Consider the following 21,339-nt stretch of genomic DNA (forward strand, 5'->3'; position numbering starts at 1 on the left):
GTTGTTTAGGCTATAAAATGTCAGAAAATGGTAAATCGATTCATTGTCTAATCATTTCACAATCTTCTCCTCACCTCAACCAAGTGTTTTAGTTGCCTAACTCTAACCATACTGTGCCTAAACCTTGTTTTATCATGTTTTATTTCCCTTAATCATGACCCCTCCCAGCCCTTAACAATACCTGAGTTGTCATTCTCAGATATTGCAGAAAACCTGAATTTAAAAGCATTGGCAATGAATGTAAAAGTGGCACTGGATATAATCCAGTGTACTTGTCTGGCTATTGAGGTGGAAGGCTTCCCTGTGAGAGTGAGGGGTCCACATATAGTTAATGTTGCCCTGGCACCCCTACCAGATTAAACCAACCCTGGTCATGACAGTTAAATAAAACTGCATTCATCTTTAGTATAGAGCTGTAATGTCAGCAGCAGGTGAGACATCTTTATTTTAGTCCATCCACAAGTAATTTTCCCATAAAAGTAACAATTTGCCCTTGAGCATCAAATGAAATATCTAAATTTCTTTTTTTATTAATTAACAAACACACATTTTGACATTGTACAACAATCTAAACATAGAATGAAAACCACAACAGATGTAATCTTTTTATTTATTTATTTATTTATTTATTTGCTGGCGGTTTATAGCCATTTATGATGTGGAATTCATCCCATAAAGCCAGTATTTTTATTGTGTTTAAGGTCAGTAGCTGAACACTTGTTCAGTGTTAATTTGAACTAGTGGGCTAATAACCTTTCAAGTGGATAGATAAAGAAACAAATAGCGAGAAGGTCATCTCCCAGCAGGTCGATAAATGTAATAAACCATCATTTACAGGCATGTCTATATTTCTACTATCAGGAATAACAGAACATAAATGGGAAAAATATAGGAAGTGTGAAAATATCTTATGCCTTCCCTTATGAGTTTGTTTCTCTGAAGAAACAATTCGGACGAAATGCAAAGGTTTTTCTCTGGTAGAGAAGAGGGGCAGGTCGCGGAAGCAGATGGAAAGTTTGTCCAATCAGTCGATTATCGCCCTGAAATGTAAAGGTTAATCTCACTTCCTCTGCACAGCCATAGATGTGAAACTCGATTAGACCACATCTGGGTTAATTTGTGTATTATCACTCTCACTAGTATTGTCTATCACACTCAACACACACTTCAAAGTAAAGATATCAGATGATTACAGGAGCTCATTGGTGACAGGAGATCAGATGGAATATAAACAACCTCATTTCTAACAGTGCAACATATGCTGATTGTGTCACATATTGCGATAACGACACACGCATCTTGTTTGTTTGTTTGTTTTTTTCCTGTCTTTTTTGTGTTTACTAACAACCACCTGGTACAATGACGTCATTGAGTGACATAATATTACTCAGTCACCAGTTTCCGAGTCCTCCTGCTGTGCACTCGGCGTGAACTCACCTGAGGGATGCCCAGGAAAACCCTGCACTGAGTCACAGCCCGGCGCGGCGCTTTCCAACAACTCTTATAAGCCGGCGGACTCCGAGGTCTCATCATTCACAGGGACGAGCACGCAGCAGGAGCCTCCTGACACAACTCACCACGACCCACAATGAATTTTTCTTTCGCAACTTGTGCTGCTCTCTTCTTGCTCCTCACGGCTGCATCCTGCGCCCCGGCCGGGCTGCAAAATGCATGTATGGAGGTACGGGAAAGCTCTCTGAAGCTCAATCAGATCGCCAAAGCTGTGTCAGTAGAGGTGAGAGTTTCTTTTTTTTTTTTTTTATTAATTTTTTTTTTTTTTTTTTACTATACTATACTAATAGATATGTTTGGAATTATTAATGCAAAATACACCCAAAACATTGGAAATAACCACCATACAGCATCTGGAATATCACTCAAATGATGTTTTGTATAGATATACACTGGCATAATTAGCTATATTAAAATTTGCTGTATGTACCTGCCTTTATTGCTTTATAGATGTATTATTTTATATGAACTAGTGTACTGAGCATTTTTTTTTTTTGTCACAAATGGTCTGTAGGCAAGAAATAGATCCAAAGATGAGATAAGTGTCAACACCTCACTTGTTTGGATGGAGGCTGAAGACATGTGTGATCCTGGCACACTCAGACAGAAGTCTGTGGTAAGCAACAAATACTGACAATACATACAAGAAATACCACATTAATGTCAGTGTATAGGCTGCAACTTAAAAAAAAAAGAAAGTGGTTTTTAAGTTCCTCTTTCCTTCTTCAGTCCTGTATTGAGAAGATACTCAGTGTCCTCGAGAGCTACCAATCTGAAGTGGAGATGGTTGCTGGATTTAAGAAATGCTCAGCGTTTGCCAGCGAAGTGAAGCCAGTGATGCATAAGCTGCACAAAGACATGAGTAAATGCGTGAAGTCGAAGGGAGGGAAGCATCACGAAAAGGTAAGATCAGTTTAAATATTGCTAAAAGACCAACAAGATATTGCAAAGACAAATGTACTTTTCACACTTTAGCCTCATGGGTCTGTGCAGTAAAGGCTGATGGCTCTGATAAGATTTTACTCATATATAATGTTTCTTCTTTCTTATTCTACAGGAGCCACATAAAAGTGGACATGACGTTGATCACTGGGAGGAGGGTCCGCTCTGCTACTACACCATGGAGAGACTCTTCTCCTTCTCCATCTTCACCGCTCGTGTCTTTGCTGTTGGAGATCCAGCTCACCACACAGAGGGCTCCGTTCAGAAATGCACGTAGAAGCAGCAAATGTTTCAATGTTCGCTGACATGCAGCTGTGAATTGTACGAGCATCCTGCATTTGATCACATTGATCAAAGCATCTGGTAGAGCATTCAGTGACTGATGATGAAGCTAGAAGTGTTTCTCTGGTTTCTGCCATGTATTTCCAATGGAATTATTATCTAATCTATTTATGCAAACTATATTTATTGTATTTATTTATTGATATTTATCTAAATCAAATTATGCTTTTGTATTTATCTCTTATTGTTCATGCAGAAAATATACAATGTCCACAATAAACAATCATCAATCATATCATCACTATGTGTTTTTGTGTGAATGATGTCATAGTATTTTTTTATTCATACATAGAGTGATTGTTCCTTCCACAGAAAACAATCAGGATAAATAATTCCACATTAAGGAAAGTTATAAAGTTACCTGCACTGACAAACTCCTCTTTTGTTTGAATGGATTTCCAAAACAACCCCCAGACAAATGAGATGAGGAGGAAGCTGTGCTTTCCTAAAACACTCCTCCTGCCCTGTGGAGATCCACAACTTCCGGCAAACGTCCTCCCAGTCAGTGCGTCTATTATCACAGATGTGCTCGCTCGAGCTTCTCCACACTCTGATGATGCAACAGGGTAGTCGTAGTAATTCAAACCAAAAAAAAAAAAAGGAAGGTGTCACGTTTAAAGGGGAAGAGGAAGTAGCAGTGAGCTCAGTGTAAAGGGACCGGATTGCTCAACAAGGAAGTTTGTTCTCTGAGCGACTTAATATATTAATTTAACCTCTCATCATATTCCACCCACAAGAATCCTGTCTTTGAAAGTAAAAACTCCAGAGGTTTACTGGAGGCGTACTGGTTAAGTGTCAACCATGTGTGTCAAGGCCCTCACAGTAAACAAGGAAATTATTTATTTGGCCCCTATCTAAAAATGTAAATAAAATTAATTAAATTAATTAAATTTAATTAAAAAAAAAAAGAGTAACAACTCTGCATTGAAAGCACAAGCGCAATATCAAAGCAAGCATGTAACAAGACACGGTGAAGTAAATGTGGTAATCAACCTACGGGTACTGTCAGAGTGAAGGTCTTTGGCAACCTCTATGAGAAAGGCTTATTATGTTGTCAACATGAGAAGTGATGTGCCGGCAGTACTGATGATGTAAGCAGGAAGGTAAACGTGTTACAGTAACTCATTTGTGAAGTTTTATGATATTTTACATCAGATTCTTATCAGTCCTGCAATACAGGCAGGGAGGAATCTGATTGGCCACCCTCACAGAGCCCTGATCTCTGGAGTCAGCCTGGGATTACGAGAAGAGACGAGAAGATGCTGAGATAGAGTAAATCCACAGATGAACTGTGGCAACTTCTCCAAGAAGTCTCTGGGAAAAACCTAGTCTTTTGAAAAACTGTGTGCAAGCGTGCTGAGGAGAACTGGAGCTGTTTTAAAGGAGAAGGGTGGTCACTAGGCAGATGTACTGATGTGTCTCAGGCTGTTTCTGTTTTACTGCGCTTCGTTTGAAGTACCGCATTTCCTAAACCTTTTCCACAGCACTGTACGTGACAGTATAATAATGTTCACACAAAAAGTGATGTTTCAAGAAATGATGGACTCAGCAAGCCTAAGTTCCCCATGTTGTCCCGCACATGTAATCCATGGGTCATCACTGATGTGAATTTTACATCACTTCCTTATTTAATGTTTTTACACAGTGCTCGTGCTACTGGAAGGCAAACTTCCTAGCAGTGTGTGAGTTTTTGTTTTTAGTCCCCGTGCATTACTCATTCGCCGCATCAGAGCTCGTCTTTCATTCAATCCATGAATGAATTTCCATGCTTGACTTTACTCAACATTGAACAGTCAAATTTAACAGTCAGTCAGAACTGATCTTAGTTTAAACACAGTTCAGTGCTGCTACTGCAGGGCAATCATGAAGTCTGTTGATTTTCGCTGTTTACTCTTTATTTCAGCTTCTACACCAGAATAACCTGTTCAGTTGCTCTTCAGCATGAGTTCCCTTAAAGGCTAAGAGAGCATCCTACATCATTTTGTTTGTGAGCGCCACAATGATGATCTACACTGCAACAAATCGGCTCCATACTCTTTCTATATCGACTATGACAGATATGTGAAGTTATATACTGCTGGGTAGTTCAGTTTTTAGTTATCATAGGTCATTAACTGATCATATGTTATATATATATATATATATATATATATATATATATATATATCATGTACTATATCTACAGATGATAAATGTTGCAGAAGAAAAATTCAATATTTGCCTCTGAATTGTAGAGGAGTAGAGGCATGGCTGGTTTAACCTGTTAGGGGGCCCTGGGGCAAAAACATGCTCTTATTGACCCCTCACCCCTCTTTGCAGTATGGTTTATATACACTTTGTCACCTCCAGTTTCCCAAAGACCTACACTAAAAGAATAAATCCCTCCCCTAAGTAATTTGCAAATAATCAGCAAACATGCAGTTAACATGGTGCCTTCAGTCTGATGCCCATTTGCCCAATAATCCAGGCTCTTAGTGGGATAAAGTGTATAAACATGAGTAAATAGTGCATTTGTTCAGGGCTATTTTTGGGTGTGAATTTGGTTATTTAGGGAATAGATACAGCATCAAAACAGAATACATTGGATTAACTCAGCGTAAACATGAAAGCCCATTCATGGATCTTTATTCTAATGAGGGAACTTGTCACCCAGTAAACTTTTTGGACAACAATGGAGCTCTATAGTGTATCAGTGTGAGTGTATCAAGGTTTCGATACACAGACAATACTTGTTACACAAATGCAAAAACTACAGAATATCACCAGACATACCCTTCAAGTACTTTCCAACACGTTTCAATCCACTTTTAACCCTATGCCAACCTTTGGGCTGCTGGCATAATAATAAAAAGTGTCAGTTATGAACATTTGAAATACCACTTCATCACATTTCTCAATGGTGGAAAAAGTACTTACAAGTAGAAGTCATGCATTAAGAAATATCAACATCTGCTTTAAGTACCAAATCTAAACATATTCATTATGCAGAAAGGCCCGTTAAAGAATAATATATATTATATTTCAGAATTATACTTACTGATGCATTAATATGCACATCTCTTTAATATTGCAGCAAAAAAAAAAGGCAGTGCTACTTTTATTACTTTAGAGATTGCTGGTAAACCAGACCATTTATTGTGTTACGTGCAGTAACATGACATTGAGTGATATAGAAGAACAAAGTCCCTGCTGCACGAGCACTACAGCAAAAGTTGTCATGAGGGATAAAGCTTAGTTTGAATAGAGCTCTGTTGTTGTAAAATTGGGTTTTATCAAATTACTTTACTTTTTTAATGTGTCAAGAAAATAACACATCACATCACAACATATATCCCAATGTTCCTTCACACAAGGCTGCAACCGATGATTATTTTCATTATCAGTACATTTGATAGTTATTTCCTTTAATAACTGATTGATTGTTTATTTAGTAATATATCAGAGGATTGTGAAAAAAAAAAAAAAAGCCCAAGTTGACATATTCAAATTCCTTTTTTGTCTGACCAGCAGTCAAAACCCCCAACATGTTGAGTTTAGTATCACAGAAACTGGATAACCAGCAAATATCCACATTTGAAAAGCTTGTAGGCTTTTGTCACCTAAATTTCTGATGGCAGAGCTGAAAGCTGAAAGCTCAAAAACAAAGTCACAGCATTTATCCCCATGCCTCCAGGGGTTGCGCTGACACACACTGTAGTTGTTGTATGGGAATTAACAGTGACAATAAAATATTGCTCACACCTACTGGGGCATCCTGAGAATTTATTTTAGGACAAGTGCTCTTTGCAAAACCCAGATGCAGTTTTCCCCCCGCTCACCTGATGACCTGCCGCTGCTCAGGACAGGAGGACACAGGCTGGAGTTTTTGTTTTTGTCTGACAGATGTCCGCCGCAGCAGAGGAACCAGCCCGGACCTAGCGAAGGCGGGGTTAAAGAAAAAACAAGGAATTTCCTGGTGAGCTACGACAACGCTGGAAGGTACAGTGTGCTCCGTTGAAATGTAAAGTTTTAAACCTCTAAATGCCACAAGGGCCGGATAGATTACTCACAATTTAAAAGAAGCTTTTCACCCCGTCAGTATTAACTTGTCGTGTGGAACCGCTACGCCGTGGTCAACTTTGAAGTATCGTTAGCATATCAACCTGTGGATAGCAACTGTTAGCTAGCTGGGGAACGTTATGTTAGCTAACGTTAACTGCGAGGCTAAGGTTAAAAACCGGGGGCATTGTGTGAACAGTTATTGTCATTTCATAGAAGAATATATCACGATTTAACTTTAATTCTACTTCCTAACTGTCTTTTTGTTCGGACTAGTAACTCAATGTTGCGGCTAGATGTCGCTGAGTGATGTTAAAGGAAGCGCTTGTTTGACCGCACCGAGCAGCTCAGGCGGGCGGAGTCATGACCTCAGAGTTGTTATGAAGATGCGCTTTTTTTCGATTAATCGTTAACATCAGCGGTGCTTTATATGTGCCGAATCCGGCCTACCAACAAAAATATTTGGGCCCCAATTGACAAACATTACCTTTCACAGTCTACACCAAACCTTTGCAGTATTTTTTTGCATTTTTTTCCCCCACAAAATTAAAAAAACAAAAATATTGACAAGAAAAAGGGCCGCATCTCCACCATGCCTGTATAAGTATGTTGCCCCCCTTATTGAACAAAACTGGCCTACGCTTTAAAATGTAAAAATAGTGACAAATATCTATCACAGGTTCCCAGAGCACAAGGTCTTCAAATTAAGGCTGCAACCAATGATTATTTTCATTATCAATCGATTTACCCATTGTTTTCTTGATTAATCATTTGCTTTACATAGATGTCAGAAAATAGTTTAAAATCTGCGTCCAGAGTGACCTCTTCACATCTTTTTTTTTATCCAATGAACAGTCTAAAGCCAAAAATATTACACTGTTTACAATGATATAAAACAGAAAAAACAGAAAATTGAAACATTGCAGAGACCAGAATCAGAACGTTTTAAATGATACCAATTAATTTTGTCAATCAATCAATCAACTAACTGTTGCAGCTCTGCTTTAAATTGAGTTATGTTTGTCCAACAGCCCCAAACCTCAAAATGTTAAATGATAGTCAGTGATAGAAAGTAATGTTCACATTTGAAAAGCTGGAATTTGTAAATATTTGGCATTTTTGCTAGATAAATAACTTAACCCGAGTATCACAGTTGTTCAGCTCGTCCACACACAGCTGAAGGTTTAATTTTTAGCCTGCTCGCTACCATGTTTTAGAAGCTGGATATCAAACATCACCAGGGAATGAAACGTCTGCAGGTGCTTCTCGAAACTGCAGAGCTTTGTTTTCAACCTCCTGAACTCTTACACTGTGTCTTTCTGTATTCAAGATGAATGTGGGCGTAGCTCACAGCGAGGTGAACCCCAACACGCGGGTGATGAACAGCAGGGGGATTTGGCTCACCTACCTGCTCCTGACCGTTGTCTTGCATGTCGTCCTGCTCAGCATACCTTTCTTCACGGTGCCGCTTGTCTGGACCCTCACTAATGTCATCCACAACCTGGTCAGTTAAAATGATGTAAAAACGTGAGCACGTGCACTGAATAACAATAACACTGTCCCAGCACTGTTTTCTTACTACCACTTGGGAAACTTAAAAAGCCACCAAAAAACATATTTTTTATTATTATTGAATCGCCTTCGCCAACATGTAAATGCTCCATCTTTGCAGCTGTTGATATAGAGAATTTGGTAAAAAGCTTCCATTCTGTTTGTTTGGAGCAGCTCTTTGAGGCAGCGTTCGTGTTTCTCCTCTGCAGGTGATGTACCTGTTTCTACACACAGTGAAGGGCACGCCTTTCGAGACACCAGACCAAGGGAAAGCTCGTCTTCTCACACACTGGGAACAGATGGACTACGGGGTCCAATTCACATCTTCGCGCAAATTCCTCACCATCTCACCCATTGTTCTGTAAGTGTGTTTGGTGTTTATGTTTAAAGTTTGCAGATTCACTTTCATTATGATGTAGTATGTGGTTAAATGTGTGAACAGTTGGCTGGAATGGGTCTGTCTTGACTCACTTTTTGACAGTGACAGATAAAAGCAGGCTTCTCATTTCTAACCAGTGACCATTGATTTCACCACAACCGTTGCTAATGTTAGCTTTGTGAATTTGTGAATGCTGTTTCCAGCTCACTATTAATTGTTTTTAAAACAAGAATCCTTAAATATTAACTTGATGGTTTCATACAGCACGATGTTGTGCTAATGCTATATGTCCCAGAAAATTCATCTTAATGACTTTGGTGATTCTCTCATGTTTTCTCTAGCATCATCAGGTCAAATTTTTGATTCCTCCAATATTTAGATTTTTGACTAAATACCTGCAAAACTATCATTTTACTATAGCATGCCAGCATGCTAAAGTAAAATGATGAAGATGGTAAACATTGCACCTGCTAAACATCAGTGTGTTTTCATTATTTTTGAGATCACATTGCCATGCTAGCATTAGCCTCACAGAGCCACTAGTGTAGCTGTCGATAGTTGCAATACACTTGACTTTGTCTCACGCTGTTGAACTGCTGAGTGAAATAAATTGCACAATGTTTTACACATTCATAAAATGATTGACTTAATCTGCAGACGTTTCACGATGGAAGGCTTGACCTCATGTTCCTGCTACTGTCAGCTCCAGTGCTCGACCAGAGCAGCTGAGTGCAGAAAGATTTCCTCATTTCTTAAAGTCACCAGTAAATTCAGAGAGCTGTCACAGGAAGTGATACAATGCTGTACATTTACCATGCAGAATAAAAACCCTGCAGAATAAAACCTCAATCTCTGAGATGTTACTTGGATTGGTGGACTGTATTTTCACTGATGTTTACATACTTGATCTTCAGTGTTTGTCACGTGTCTTTTTGGTGTGAAAGCTTTACCATAACTGTGATCCAGGTGTATTGGTGCTACATTTACAATATTCTCCTCTCTCTGCAGGTATATTCTTGCCAGTTTCTACACAAAATATGATCCCACACATTTCCTGATCAACACAAGCTCCCTCCTTAGTGTCCTCCTCCCAAAGTTGCCTCAGTTTCACGGAGTTCGGATATTTGGGATCAACAAATACTGACAGAACTGACTGGACACTGGATTTTAACCAACACTGGACTACTTTTTTGTTTGTTTCTGCTGAACTTTTTTATGTTTAGAGTTTGAGGAGGAGAGATCCAGTTTGATTTGTCTTGACTGTACAGACTGTGTGGAGTAATATATTGAAGTTGCAGTTTGCGCTGCCTCTTGCAGCCTGAAAGAAAAGTAAATGCACCGCTGCTGAAAGTAATTTTCTTCTTTACTGACATTTCTGATGTACATTTGTCAAAAGCCAGACACTTTAATTTAACTGCACTGCTTTTGATTGTGATGTATATTTGTTAGTCCATCACAGCTTGTCTGTTACAATACAGCTGTGAGTGTCTGGTTGCCAGGTTCTGAATGATAGTTTCAAATTTCCTCTTTTTTTTTTCATGCTTTTTTCTTGATCTACGATGAAGGATTTACTTGCAGCATGCTTATACACGCCTACACTAAACACTGCAGTCTTTGTTTTGCTATGATACACATAATTATGTAATTTGCTGTTTGATTCAAAAGCTGGATGTCTTTTCCTGTTTATAAAATGAGCAGCGACAGCAACATGATATGCACACGTGGTTGCCTTATCTTTATTTCACACGCTCAAGTAGGAAAACTGCCAAAATCCTTTTTTGCGGAGGTTAAAAGAATCAATTGATCAGTTGTGGGCTAGTTTGTAAGCACTGGGGAAGTCCAGACACTTTACATGAAGCCACAATGTGTGTGGAGTGGGAGGGGGGGTGTCACAGTGTTTGCAATATGCTCATATGGCCAAGGGATTACCCCCCTTCCTAAAGCAATGTGGTCCTGTTTGCATTGCAATGAGGTTTCCATATTAGTGACGTGTGTTTTGGGGAAGTAGCACACAGGAAATGCAATGGCATGTGAATGTGACTACACTATTGTATATGCCAACCTGAGCCTGGGAAACGTATGCAAATAATGCAAGCTTAATCAGCTCTTTCAAGCATGTTATGTAATCGAGTACGAAACCAATGCAACATTTAATGTAAAGATGTCAGAGATGGGATGCAGAGGACAGTTGGGCTAAATGTCGCAATGTCCTGAGACACCAGATATGGCTCAGTGAAACTTGAGAGGATGAACACAATGTTTTTTTTCTCCAAGATATACTGAGAGCTGCCTGATTTAAGATAACGCTATCTCACACAAACAGCAAATTAGGCCATCCACTGCAGTTTTTCCCAGTTCTGCTTCCACTTCTAAGTGAATGTAATGTAAGTAAATTTTGATGAGGTCTAGTATATTTTAAACTGAGGACATGCTGTGCACAGGACATATGACTCAGAGTATGGCACATGCAATTCAAGTGAATGCCGTCATCAATCATCACGGTTTTAATTTTAACTTAAGATACCATTTGACATATTAGAGGTTATTTGCAGATATGAGAAAGGTCAGAAATTTCTACTTTGTCACAGATGGTAGAGCTTCCTGAGACTTCTTAGAAATTAAGTTACATTTAAACAGAAGATTTGAGAATTAAAAGAGGCCCAGAATAAAAAGCTACCTGCTGGACCTGGGGTTTTCAAAGTAAAATGCTACCTTGCTTGGAATTAGATAACAAAAGATGTCATTCATAATGCTTGAGTGATTCATTTCTCAAACATGCAGATTCAATGCATTTACCGTGGTAGTAATAATCAAACACAACTTCTGGAGGTGCTGTGTTTGATACAGTTCAGCCCTCTGCTGTTCGTGAAGTAGAAATCCCCCCCGCCCAGGTGAAGTGATTAATGACACAATTCTCTCATGCAATCCGCCCATGCAAAAATGCCCATAAGTTGCTATTCTGCTTTTTAAATGCAAGGATTTGCTGTTTTTCTGTTTTGTAACATTGTACTTCAAATATAACAGTATTTTTCCATCAGGCCATTGTCCAGTTTTTTGGACATTGTTTGAAAAAAGCTAATGATTTGAAGATGCCAAGGCTGACTGTGGGACCCTTTCAGTTTTTGTTTTTTTGGTATTTTATAGAATACATGATTAATAGGAAATTGAAGTAATATTTTGCAGCCATAAATGTAAACAGTATACAGCAAAACAGTAAAAAATCTTGCTGTGTATGAGATATTAAATTTTTTGTATGTTAATAAAAGTACCAATTCCTCCAAATAAAAAACTCTGCTACAAGTTAAAGTCCTGCATTCAATACCTTACTATAGCACATATACAGAATAAACAGCAAAATGTATTTAAAATATCAAAACAAACGTAAAAGTACTCATAACTTATCAAATCTCATCAAAATGTAAATGTGGAACCTTGATCTTCAAAATATCTATAGCTGACAGATAAACATTGAGAAGTAAAAATTACATCATTTGCCTGTTAAATGCAGAGTTGTAGTAAAATGGAAATACTTAAGTACGAGTATCTCAAAATTGTACTTAACTGCAGTATTTGAACAAATGTAATTACTTTCCACCATTGAAAGAATCCTACTTTAGTTCATTATACACTTAACCAACCTTTTAGTCCTGACAGTTTTATACAATGACCCCAATACAAGCATGTAAGAGCTCAAAATCATTTTTTTTATTCAAAATACTTTGGGACACCTCCACTGGTTAACCTCAATTAAAATGAATGGAAATTGTGAAAACACAAACAGGACCAAATGTTTTTTCCCCGAGCAAAAGCAGGAATAATGCCGACCACCATTATCATACTGCTGTTCAGAGAGGTGAGAACTTATGACAGTGATGTATATATCCATCATCTGGACACTCTCATTACAGTGAGCCCATTTAGAGCCTAATGGCTGCAAACACAAGTTGTTGGTTGTTTTTTTTTTTTTAAATAAAACCTTTCTAAGCTATCACTAAAGACAACTCCAACCTACCATCACCCAGGAAAAGTTGACCTGCTTTGACCTCTAACTGTCTTAAGCACTGAGTTTCAGCACATTTAAACAGTTTATCATTTAAATTGTAAACTCAATTTTAACATAAGCCATAAGAAGAGATCTGGCTTCAGTGTTTCAGTCTTTGAAACTACATTACATAGAGGTTTTTTTGTTGATAACAGATCTGACCTCAGTGTTCTGCCTGTGATCACCAGTGACTTTTTGTTAAACCCAAATGATGAATAGAAAATGGAAGTAATCATTGAGAATGAGAATCCAGTTTTGTCTTTTAAACCTTCCTCCACAGTAGATCCCCCAGTCAGTCTGGACGTTTGCACAGAAGCCGTGGAGAGCTGTTCTCTGACCACCTTTCTGAAAGGCGATAATAAGAATTGTTTCTATTTTTTTATACATCTCCAACAGTGCGCTCTCTCACTCTGGTTTCACCATAGGCATCATGTCTTCTTCCTCGTCGTCAGTGTCAAAAAATTCATCCTCAAAAAACGATCCCCCAAAGCCGTATTCCTGCGCGTGGACAGACACCTCGTTTGACATCAAGTGAGGTGATCCTTCAATAAAATCAGCAAACCTGTGGATTATAGAGACCATATCAGTTTTGTGTAACATGTTAAATATAAACATATACATATTACACATACACAGGTTTGGCTACACTTCCATGAAAGAATGTGACCTTACTGTTTGATCATGAATTGTTTTCACTTTGGTGATCTCTGACTTTTCCTCTAGTGCCACCATGAGGCTGACATTTTTGGTTTCTGGTGAAATATCTTGGCAAAAGTTATGTTGTTTTTTGTTTAAAATCATATCCATGTACTTTGACAAAAAACGTACACATGAAACTTACAATCAGTCAGTGTAAAGATATTTGATTCCACCTGATCTCAGTCCCCAAAAGTCAGTCACACTGCTAATAAATAAAATAGAATCAATAAAGTACTAGTACTTTATTTATTAAGAAATTTGTGATCAAATCACAATCTTTTTCCTTTTTATTTTAAAATCAGTTTTTGTTTTTCAGTAACAGATTAACCCTTGACCCAATCAGTCCCAGTGGAGTAAATTTTTGTTGTTGTTGTTAATAGTCTAGTGACTTATTAGCCAGCCTCCAATGTAAGCATATATGAACATCAACAGTCTCTCTCTATTCCTGTTAAACCAAGGCTGGACTTAACTGAGCTTAAACCATGTGTTAAACACATAATGTGTCTTTAACACTTGACAAATTATAAGTATACGGAAAAAACAAAAAAAAAAAAACAGGCACCTCTTCGGGGACTGAAGCCTTGACACTGCTTTCCACGGGCTGAACTCGGGGCTGTTACAGTACTTCCTCAGCTCTTCCAGTGCACGCCGAGTCTCTTCCTCCCCCTCCTTCTGATACTCCTCCTCAGTCAACAGGCGACGTGGCTCTGGCTTCCAGTGAACAAACGGTCTGATTTTCCTGCACAACACAGCAAGCACTCAAAAAAGTTCAAATCATATGAACTGTATATAACGGAAATGCAATATAAAATGGATAAACGTAAGAGGCTGACATAAGAAGAAAACAAATGACTCTTATAATATAGCAAAAATTATCTTTAAAAATTTTGTGCATTCATCAAAAACTCTTGTGCATACAATAAGAGTCAGAACACCACATGAACTGAGAGGATTTTCTGTTTAATTTAGTACAGTGCTCTTACGCCACCTTCTGACAGCTTTAAAACACCCACCTCCATGCTATGACTACCATAGAGACTGGGTACTCCAGATTTTTGGAGACCAAAGCTGCCAAGATGATAGCGAATGCAACTTGCTGGATTTGAATTCCTAAGTAAATCAGGAGCAGGCCAAACAGCTGCAGCGTCCATGACAAGATGTTAATGCTCTTCTTGTCCACCAGAGGACCGTAACGGTAACAGACTGCAAAACTGATGAATCCCACCACCGCTACATAACCTGAAAATAAAAGAAGAAAGAGAAACAGAAGGTTAAAGAAACTAACCTGATGGAGAACTGTGCAACACAAAGCCTGCATGCTGACTTTGAAAAGCTATTTACAGCCTCTGTAAAAGATCCAGAGTGACAATAAATGTTTTACACATGTTTTTTCTGGCCTGCAGCCTGTCACATGTACTGTATGTCTTCTGGTGATTCAAATCAGATAAAGTGCTGTCTGTAGACTTAACCATAGATACTAAAGCAGATCTGAAACAATTAGTGAAGAAATGTGTTGGTCAATGGGCAGAAAATTAATTGGCAACTATTTTGATGATCAAATAATCCCTAAGCAAAAATGCCAAATATTTGCTGTTTCTAGTTTCTCCAATGTGAGGATTTGGTGCTTTTCTTTGTCACATACAAGCATTTAATGGTGTCACCTTGATCTGTAGGAAATTATAATGGCCATATTTTACTAATTACTGATATCTTAGATCTCAGATCAAGACATATTATTACTCGATTAACAAAAAAAAATGGTCGGACAAGAAAAGGATCTTAAAATGGCTATACAGATTTTTTTTTAACATTAAGGGCATTGCTTTGGTCTGATGTTTCCAACTCCATGAAGTCACTATCTATATAAAGTTAGAGTGTGTGACAAGTCTGTACCTAATGCCATGTGCCAGTGTTCTCTCAGAATTATGTTGAGGTTCCTGCAGACAAGCTGGATGGCGTACACAGAGAACGACCAACCACCAACGATCAACACATAAAAAGGGCTTTTCTGTGGAAGCAACAAACACAGAGTAATTAAGATAATTAAGAGACCAGAGTGATTTAACCTGTAAAGTCGTAGATATTTGAAGACAATGAAGCAACCTTACCTTTGGCAAAAACCGTGCCAAAATGAAGAAGAGGATGATGAGAGAGGCAATCATGCCTGTGCTCATACCAGCAGAGTAGAAGAAAACCTGACTCCTTCGTGTGAAAGAGAATAATATTTAATAACACAAAATAATGATCATGTAAAATCCCAACAAGTAGACAAGAAAAATTACCTGCTGAGTGAGTCTGCAAAGATAAACAACAACGCCCCAGAGAGGAAAACCAAAAACAGATAAATATCAAACTCTGCAAAAAACAAACAAACAAAAAAAAAAACAGTAATGTATCAGCATATTAGCCATGGAATATCTGCCAGTGATATTGTCTTCCACTTACTGCGAAGGGGCTTCACAGTGTACTGAGTTCTTTCACTGGGATCAATCTTGAAGCATGTCTTCTTGCTGAACAGGCTGATGTTAATCATGGTTTCATTGCGCCGCTCACGTAGCAAGCTCTGAAACCAGCCCCAGAAACTGAAGCGCTCCAGCTCCTGCAGCTCCTCCTCACCTTCCACAGTTTCCACCTTGAACACGTTTGAACTCCACACTTTGACCTGTGAGAAATCTTCCGTTATAATAGACCTAATCAACTGGGTTTCATCTTAAGGAACTGTGACGGGAGTTAATGAAAACTGTTGAAACTTTAAAACTGTTTGGCTAGGCGCCATTCATGTAACTTACCTGAATCCTTGTCCATGTTTGCCTCCAGCTTGGTACGATGGGGTTTTTGTAACAGAACCGGTTGGGTCCTGACATAACATACTGCTCTCCATCCAGCAGATCAATTACTGGATGTTTGTTACCTAGGTTTGATAAACAGAGACATGCAACACTGAGACTGCATCACATGTTACTTTCAAAGATGGCCTATCTACAACAACAGAATATGTAATGTGGTGTCCAAACAAAACTGTACTAAGAATAATGAATATTGCCTATTTAACTTGCTACAGAAACCATATGATAATGGGAGGGGTGGCCAAACTTTTGCAGACAACACATATCTCCCTAACTTGTCATACACAGTGCAGTTTGCTGTGTTTACAACAAACTTTCCTGAAACTTTTTGATTTCCTCAAGATTACATTGACCCAATAACTCAATTCATACAGGACCCAAATATCAGCTGACAGTCTCAGTAAAGACTGCCAAAACTGACACCACCCCCTGGTTGCTCCCTTCACATTCAGGTAATATCCTGCAAGCAGCTGTAGCTGCACATACACCCACTTGTCAGCTTATTAGGAACACCTAGCTAAAGCTAATGCAGCCTAATACACCGGTCCTGCAATAGGTATTAGACTGCAGTAGCTTTGGCTTGTATGTTAACACGTTTCTGATCACTGAGGAGGTGTTTTATTATAAGTACGTGAAGAATAACAAAAGGGCGGATCGTAAACTCGAACATATTTGTGCTCAACAAATCTACAACAAAATAAAAAGCTAAATAAATAACATGGTCAAATGACAATGCGTTTCTCCTTTATACAGAATCAACAATCAGAGGGCTGCCAGCAGTAACCAGGCTATGAGGGTATATAAAGTACCTTAACTTAATCTAACTTCTGCTTAACTGCAGCAAAGACCAAAACCAAGCTAGCCTGACTTAGCCTGAGCAACGATACTTATTAAAAATACGTATCATGTAAATGAAAGTCTCCGTTATTACGCCGTAACATTGTCTCTTACCCGTATCCTGGAGCGAGGTTTGGGGTAAACAGATAAGCAGCACCATGAAAACCAATAAATTAGCAGTTGAAGACTTGTAACCGTTTATCATTTTCATGCATCCCGCCATGATGAGAGCACCATATCCCTCCTCTTACGTCTGGACCCGCCCCTTCCTCCTCTGGGCTCCCGGTTGAGTGACAGGCCGTTCAGCCAATCACAACACCACATTGGATGTCGTCAATACGAGTGTACATTCAACATCGCTACATGTTTTAGTTGGTTTAAAACATTTCCTGATCAGAATCAGAATCACAATCTGTTTTTATTGCCTGATAGGTTTTCACGTACAAGGAATTTGCTTTGGTGTTTTTGGTGCAAAAACAGTAAACATAGAAAGAAGGAAAAAGAATATAAACAAAGATGAGAACAAGCAAGTATTGCAAGGTCGGAACACTTAACTATAAATAGAAGAATTTAACAATGAAATAAAATAAAATATTAACAATAAAGATGTGAAAAGAAACTATGAATATACTGCAATATAAATATGCACACTGTGCAAAATAACAGAGAAATGTGCAGTAGTTCTGCGGGGGAGTGGAGGGGTCAGAGACAGTGAGGGTCTCCAGCCTTGTTGATAAAGCCAAGAGCAGATGGGAAGAAGCTGTTCCTGTGGCAAGAGGTTTTGGTCCTGATGGACCGCAGCCTCCTGCCAGAGGGGAGTGACTCAAAGAGTTTGTGTCTGGCTTGGGAGGGGTCAGCTGCAATCTTCCCTGCACACTTCAGGGTCCTGGAGACAAACAGGTCCTGGAGGGATGGTAGATTGCAGCCTGCCGCCCTCTCAGCAGATGCGTCGCAGTCTGTTCCTGTCCTTGGCAGTGGCAGCAGCGTACCAGATGGTGATGGAGGAGGTGAGGATGGACCTGATAATGGCAGTGTAGAAGTTCACCATCACTGTCCTTGGCAGATTGAACTTCTTCAGCTGCCGCAGGAAGTACATCCTCTGCTGGGCTTTCTTGATGAGGGAGCTGATGTTCAGCTCCCACTTGAGATCCTGTGTGACAATGGCAAATTTCACAAGAGATGACTAATTTCAGGAGAGATTACAACATAGAGTCCGAGCAGCCCAGGAAGCCAAGACCCAGGTTTATACCATATCATTTGGGTTTGATTAATTTGTCAAAATCTAGTTTTAGGACTTAACTGTTTTAGTTTGTCCTAAGTTCATTGGTTTTAAAGTTATATTTTCTGAAATTGCTCCCATTTTTCTGTGTCAAGTTATTAACAGACAATAAACCTTGAGCAAGGTGATATTATTCCATCACAGAAGTACAAAAATATATTAATATTAATATCATTAATACATCAGACATGTAGTTCATTAAATTATTGATTGATTGTTAAGTCTATAAAATGTAAGAAAATAGTGAAAACACCACCATTATGATCTGAAGACCAAGTTAAGACATATTCAGATCACTGTTTTTATCTGATTAACAGTCAAAAATCCAAATTATGTTCAGTTTACAATCAATGAAAACTAAAAAAAAAGACCTCCCCCCACCCCCCCTTTTTCTCCTCCTAAACCCAACTGGTCGAGGCAGACAGCCCCCCACCCTGAGCCCGGTTCTGTTGGAGGTTTCTTCCTGTTAAAAGGGAGTTTTTCCTCCCCCCTGAGCGCTTGCTCTTTGTGGGAACTGTTGGGTTTTTCTCTGTAACAAAGTAAGGTCTCAGCCTTACCCTGTAAAGTGTCTCGAGATAATGTATATTATGATTTGGCGCTAAACCAATAAAATTGAATTGAATTGAATTGAATTAGAAGCTGGAACAAGTTAAATTTGGGCTTTTTTGATTTAAAAACTCAACATTAATCAAAATTGTTGCTGGTTAACTTTTTGTCAGTCAACTAATTAATTAATCAACTAGTCATTTCAGCTCCCTGAAGTACTGGGTGGTTTGTAGGTTCTCATTTTGGCATATGAAGTTTACATTTCATGATTTCTTTAAATCAATTATGTAAACCAGAAATAAAACCTATTAACAAAGATTACAGCACAATATTACAAACACATAATTTCCTTAAAAATATTAAAACCACTGGATTTGCCCATATTAATCAAGTGTAAAGTGTCTGTGATGTTATGTTTTAAAGTCATTTAATGTGACTGTAATAAGTTTTTTGTAACTCAACTCAAGATAGTGCTGCCAAAACGGAAACGCTTTGACCTTTGGTGCAGACAAGAGCACCTGTAGTTTAACATTGGTGGAGTAAGTAAATACAAGGAGAGACGTGGAAGCTGCTGAAGGATTAGCCACTCTTGCTAAATAAAGGTTTACCAGTAGATTAGTCCTATAAAAACAGCATGATGGGTGTAAGCATTAAGACCAGTAGTAGATTATAAGCCTCCATGGTAAGAAAAATTAAGAGTGAAGTAATAGATAAATTACATTTACAATCTTATACCACTAGCTGGCAGCGAGGACACTGGGAGCTCTGTAAGACCATTTTCACAGCTGATTTTTTTTTTTTTACATGTCATTACATACATGCATGAAAAACACAAGTGTAACCTTAGATAAGCTTAATGAAAACTGTGTCCCAGGTGCAGGGCTTTTGTATTGTGCACGCTTACTGGAAAGGCTTACTGGGACACGTCATGGTCCAATGTTAGTGTATGCCTCCCCTTGTTCTATGTAACAAAGGTGAATAAAACTTATTTTAAATCATAATGTCCAAACGTTGGGATCTGAACACATGACGGTATTTACTGACTATTGAGCAATCTCTGTGCCGTTTGTTGATTTGTCATATCAATTTTCCCTTGTAGTATTGTTTAATTAGCAAGCAATTAAATAATTTTACATTAGTTATCAACAAAATACATGGAATACCTTTTTGTTCTTCATGTCTCACTAACACAAACAAACTCTTTAAACAGACCCAGTCAAAATAAAATCATGAGGTACTTTGTGGTAAAATCAAGATTAAATCATTTCAGTCGTACAGTTAAACAAAATTAGGCACATAAAAGTAAAGGAAGTTAAACAAAATAAAAAACACTACCAAAAGATAAAGAGTGGAATAAACTAGTAAAATAAAATAAACAATTAAAGGAGATAATACATATCACAACTGGAAAAGTAAATCTTAGTAATGAAAGGTTTCGAGATACTGTATGTGTCAGAGTAACCAACCAGAACGCTTGTTCATAAACCTGTCAAATGAAAATCTTATTTCTTCATTGACACAAACCAAATTGAGTTCCTGAGCTTCAGTAGACCATGTCAAACTGATGTTATCAGGCTTATCATCTGGGCTGTGGATCACTCAGGTGTTTGTTTTTTGGTACGCTTGTTATCCAGTAAAATCAGCTGAGGTCGACGATTTGGTCCACTTAACAGCAGTAATGTGAGAAAACATGCAGCGCCAGTCCAGCGTCTCCACTGAGCATTGCATCAAGAATCAAAGGAACATAGCTCTGACAAACAATTCCCTTCCCAACTTTCTTTTTTTTTTTTTGTCTGAAATGATGATTGATTGGAAATGGAACAAAGTGTTTATACCATAATAGTGTGACTGCTCAATACTAAATTCTTGCATAGCATTCGCAAAGACTTGTGACTCTCACCGCATGACCATAACCTTGAGTAACAAGTTCACTTTGTTCAGTGTAACACACCAATCATTTGTGGTCATGAAACACATTTGGATACTCATGACGTTGTACTTTGTCCATAGGACTTCTGGCTTGAAAGTAAAGCACAATATCAATTCACGATCAATTCATCATCTTATTTCTGCCCATAACCGCTTTGAAAAAGGCCCCAGCTTCTTTGAAAAGGTTGCTCAAGGCAGTTACTCAGCAGACTGAGGATGTTACTCAGTACATAAAAGAGGAAACATTTGAGGAGATGTTTTTTTTTTTTTTTACAGGCAAACCTTTGACATGATGTTTCATCTCCTATCAATGCAACAATTTGAATCACTTTCAATAAATATCCTTTTTCAGACTTGGAATAGGTGGAGACAAACTGAGCCATATTTTAGTCTATAA

The 21,339-nt window shown here is 38.4% G+C and overlaps 2 protein-coding genes across 2 annotated transcripts; one reads left to right on the top strand and one right to left on the bottom strand.

Moving 5' to 3' along the window:
- Window positions 1-6,631: 6,631 nt before the first annotated feature.
- Window positions 6,632-10,476, top strand: ormdl2 (ORMDL sphingolipid biosynthesis regulator 2). Its single transcript, XM_071477156.1, has 4 exons — window positions 6,632-6,774; window positions 8,165-8,338; window positions 8,595-8,746; window positions 9,773-10,476. The coding sequence occupies exons 2-4, from the start codon at window positions 8,165-8,167 to the stop codon at window positions 9,906-9,908; spliced, it is 462 nt and encodes a 153-aa protein (XP_071333257.1). The 5' UTR covers window positions 6,632-6,774; the 3' UTR covers window positions 9,909-10,476.
- Window positions 10,477-11,014: 538 nt separating this feature from the next.
- Window positions 11,015-17,447, bottom strand: nemp1 (nuclear envelope integral membrane protein 1). Its single transcript, XM_071477155.1, has 9 exons — window positions 17,303-17,447; window positions 16,295-16,416; window positions 15,951-16,167; window positions 15,788-15,860; window positions 15,614-15,707; window positions 15,399-15,513; window positions 14,519-14,744; window positions 14,068-14,244; window positions 11,015-13,368 (listed from the first exon to the last, which is right to left on the bottom strand). Exons 1-9 carry the CDS (start codon window positions 17,409-17,411, stop codon window positions 13,212-13,214), a joined length of 1,290 nt encoding a protein of 429 aa, XP_071333256.1. The 5' UTR covers window positions 17,412-17,447; the 3' UTR covers window positions 11,015-13,211.
- Window positions 17,448-21,339: the final 3,892 nt, after the last annotated feature.

The sequence above is a fragment of the Trachinotus anak genome, unplaced genomic scaffold, assembly GCF_046630095.1.
Source record: "Trachinotus anak isolate AG129_WGS33_773 ecotype Australia unplaced genomic scaffold, CSIRO_AGI_Tana_v1 ptg000004l, whole genome shotgun sequence".
NCBI lineage: Eukaryota > Metazoa > Chordata > Actinopteri > Carangiformes > Carangidae > Trachinotus > Trachinotus anak.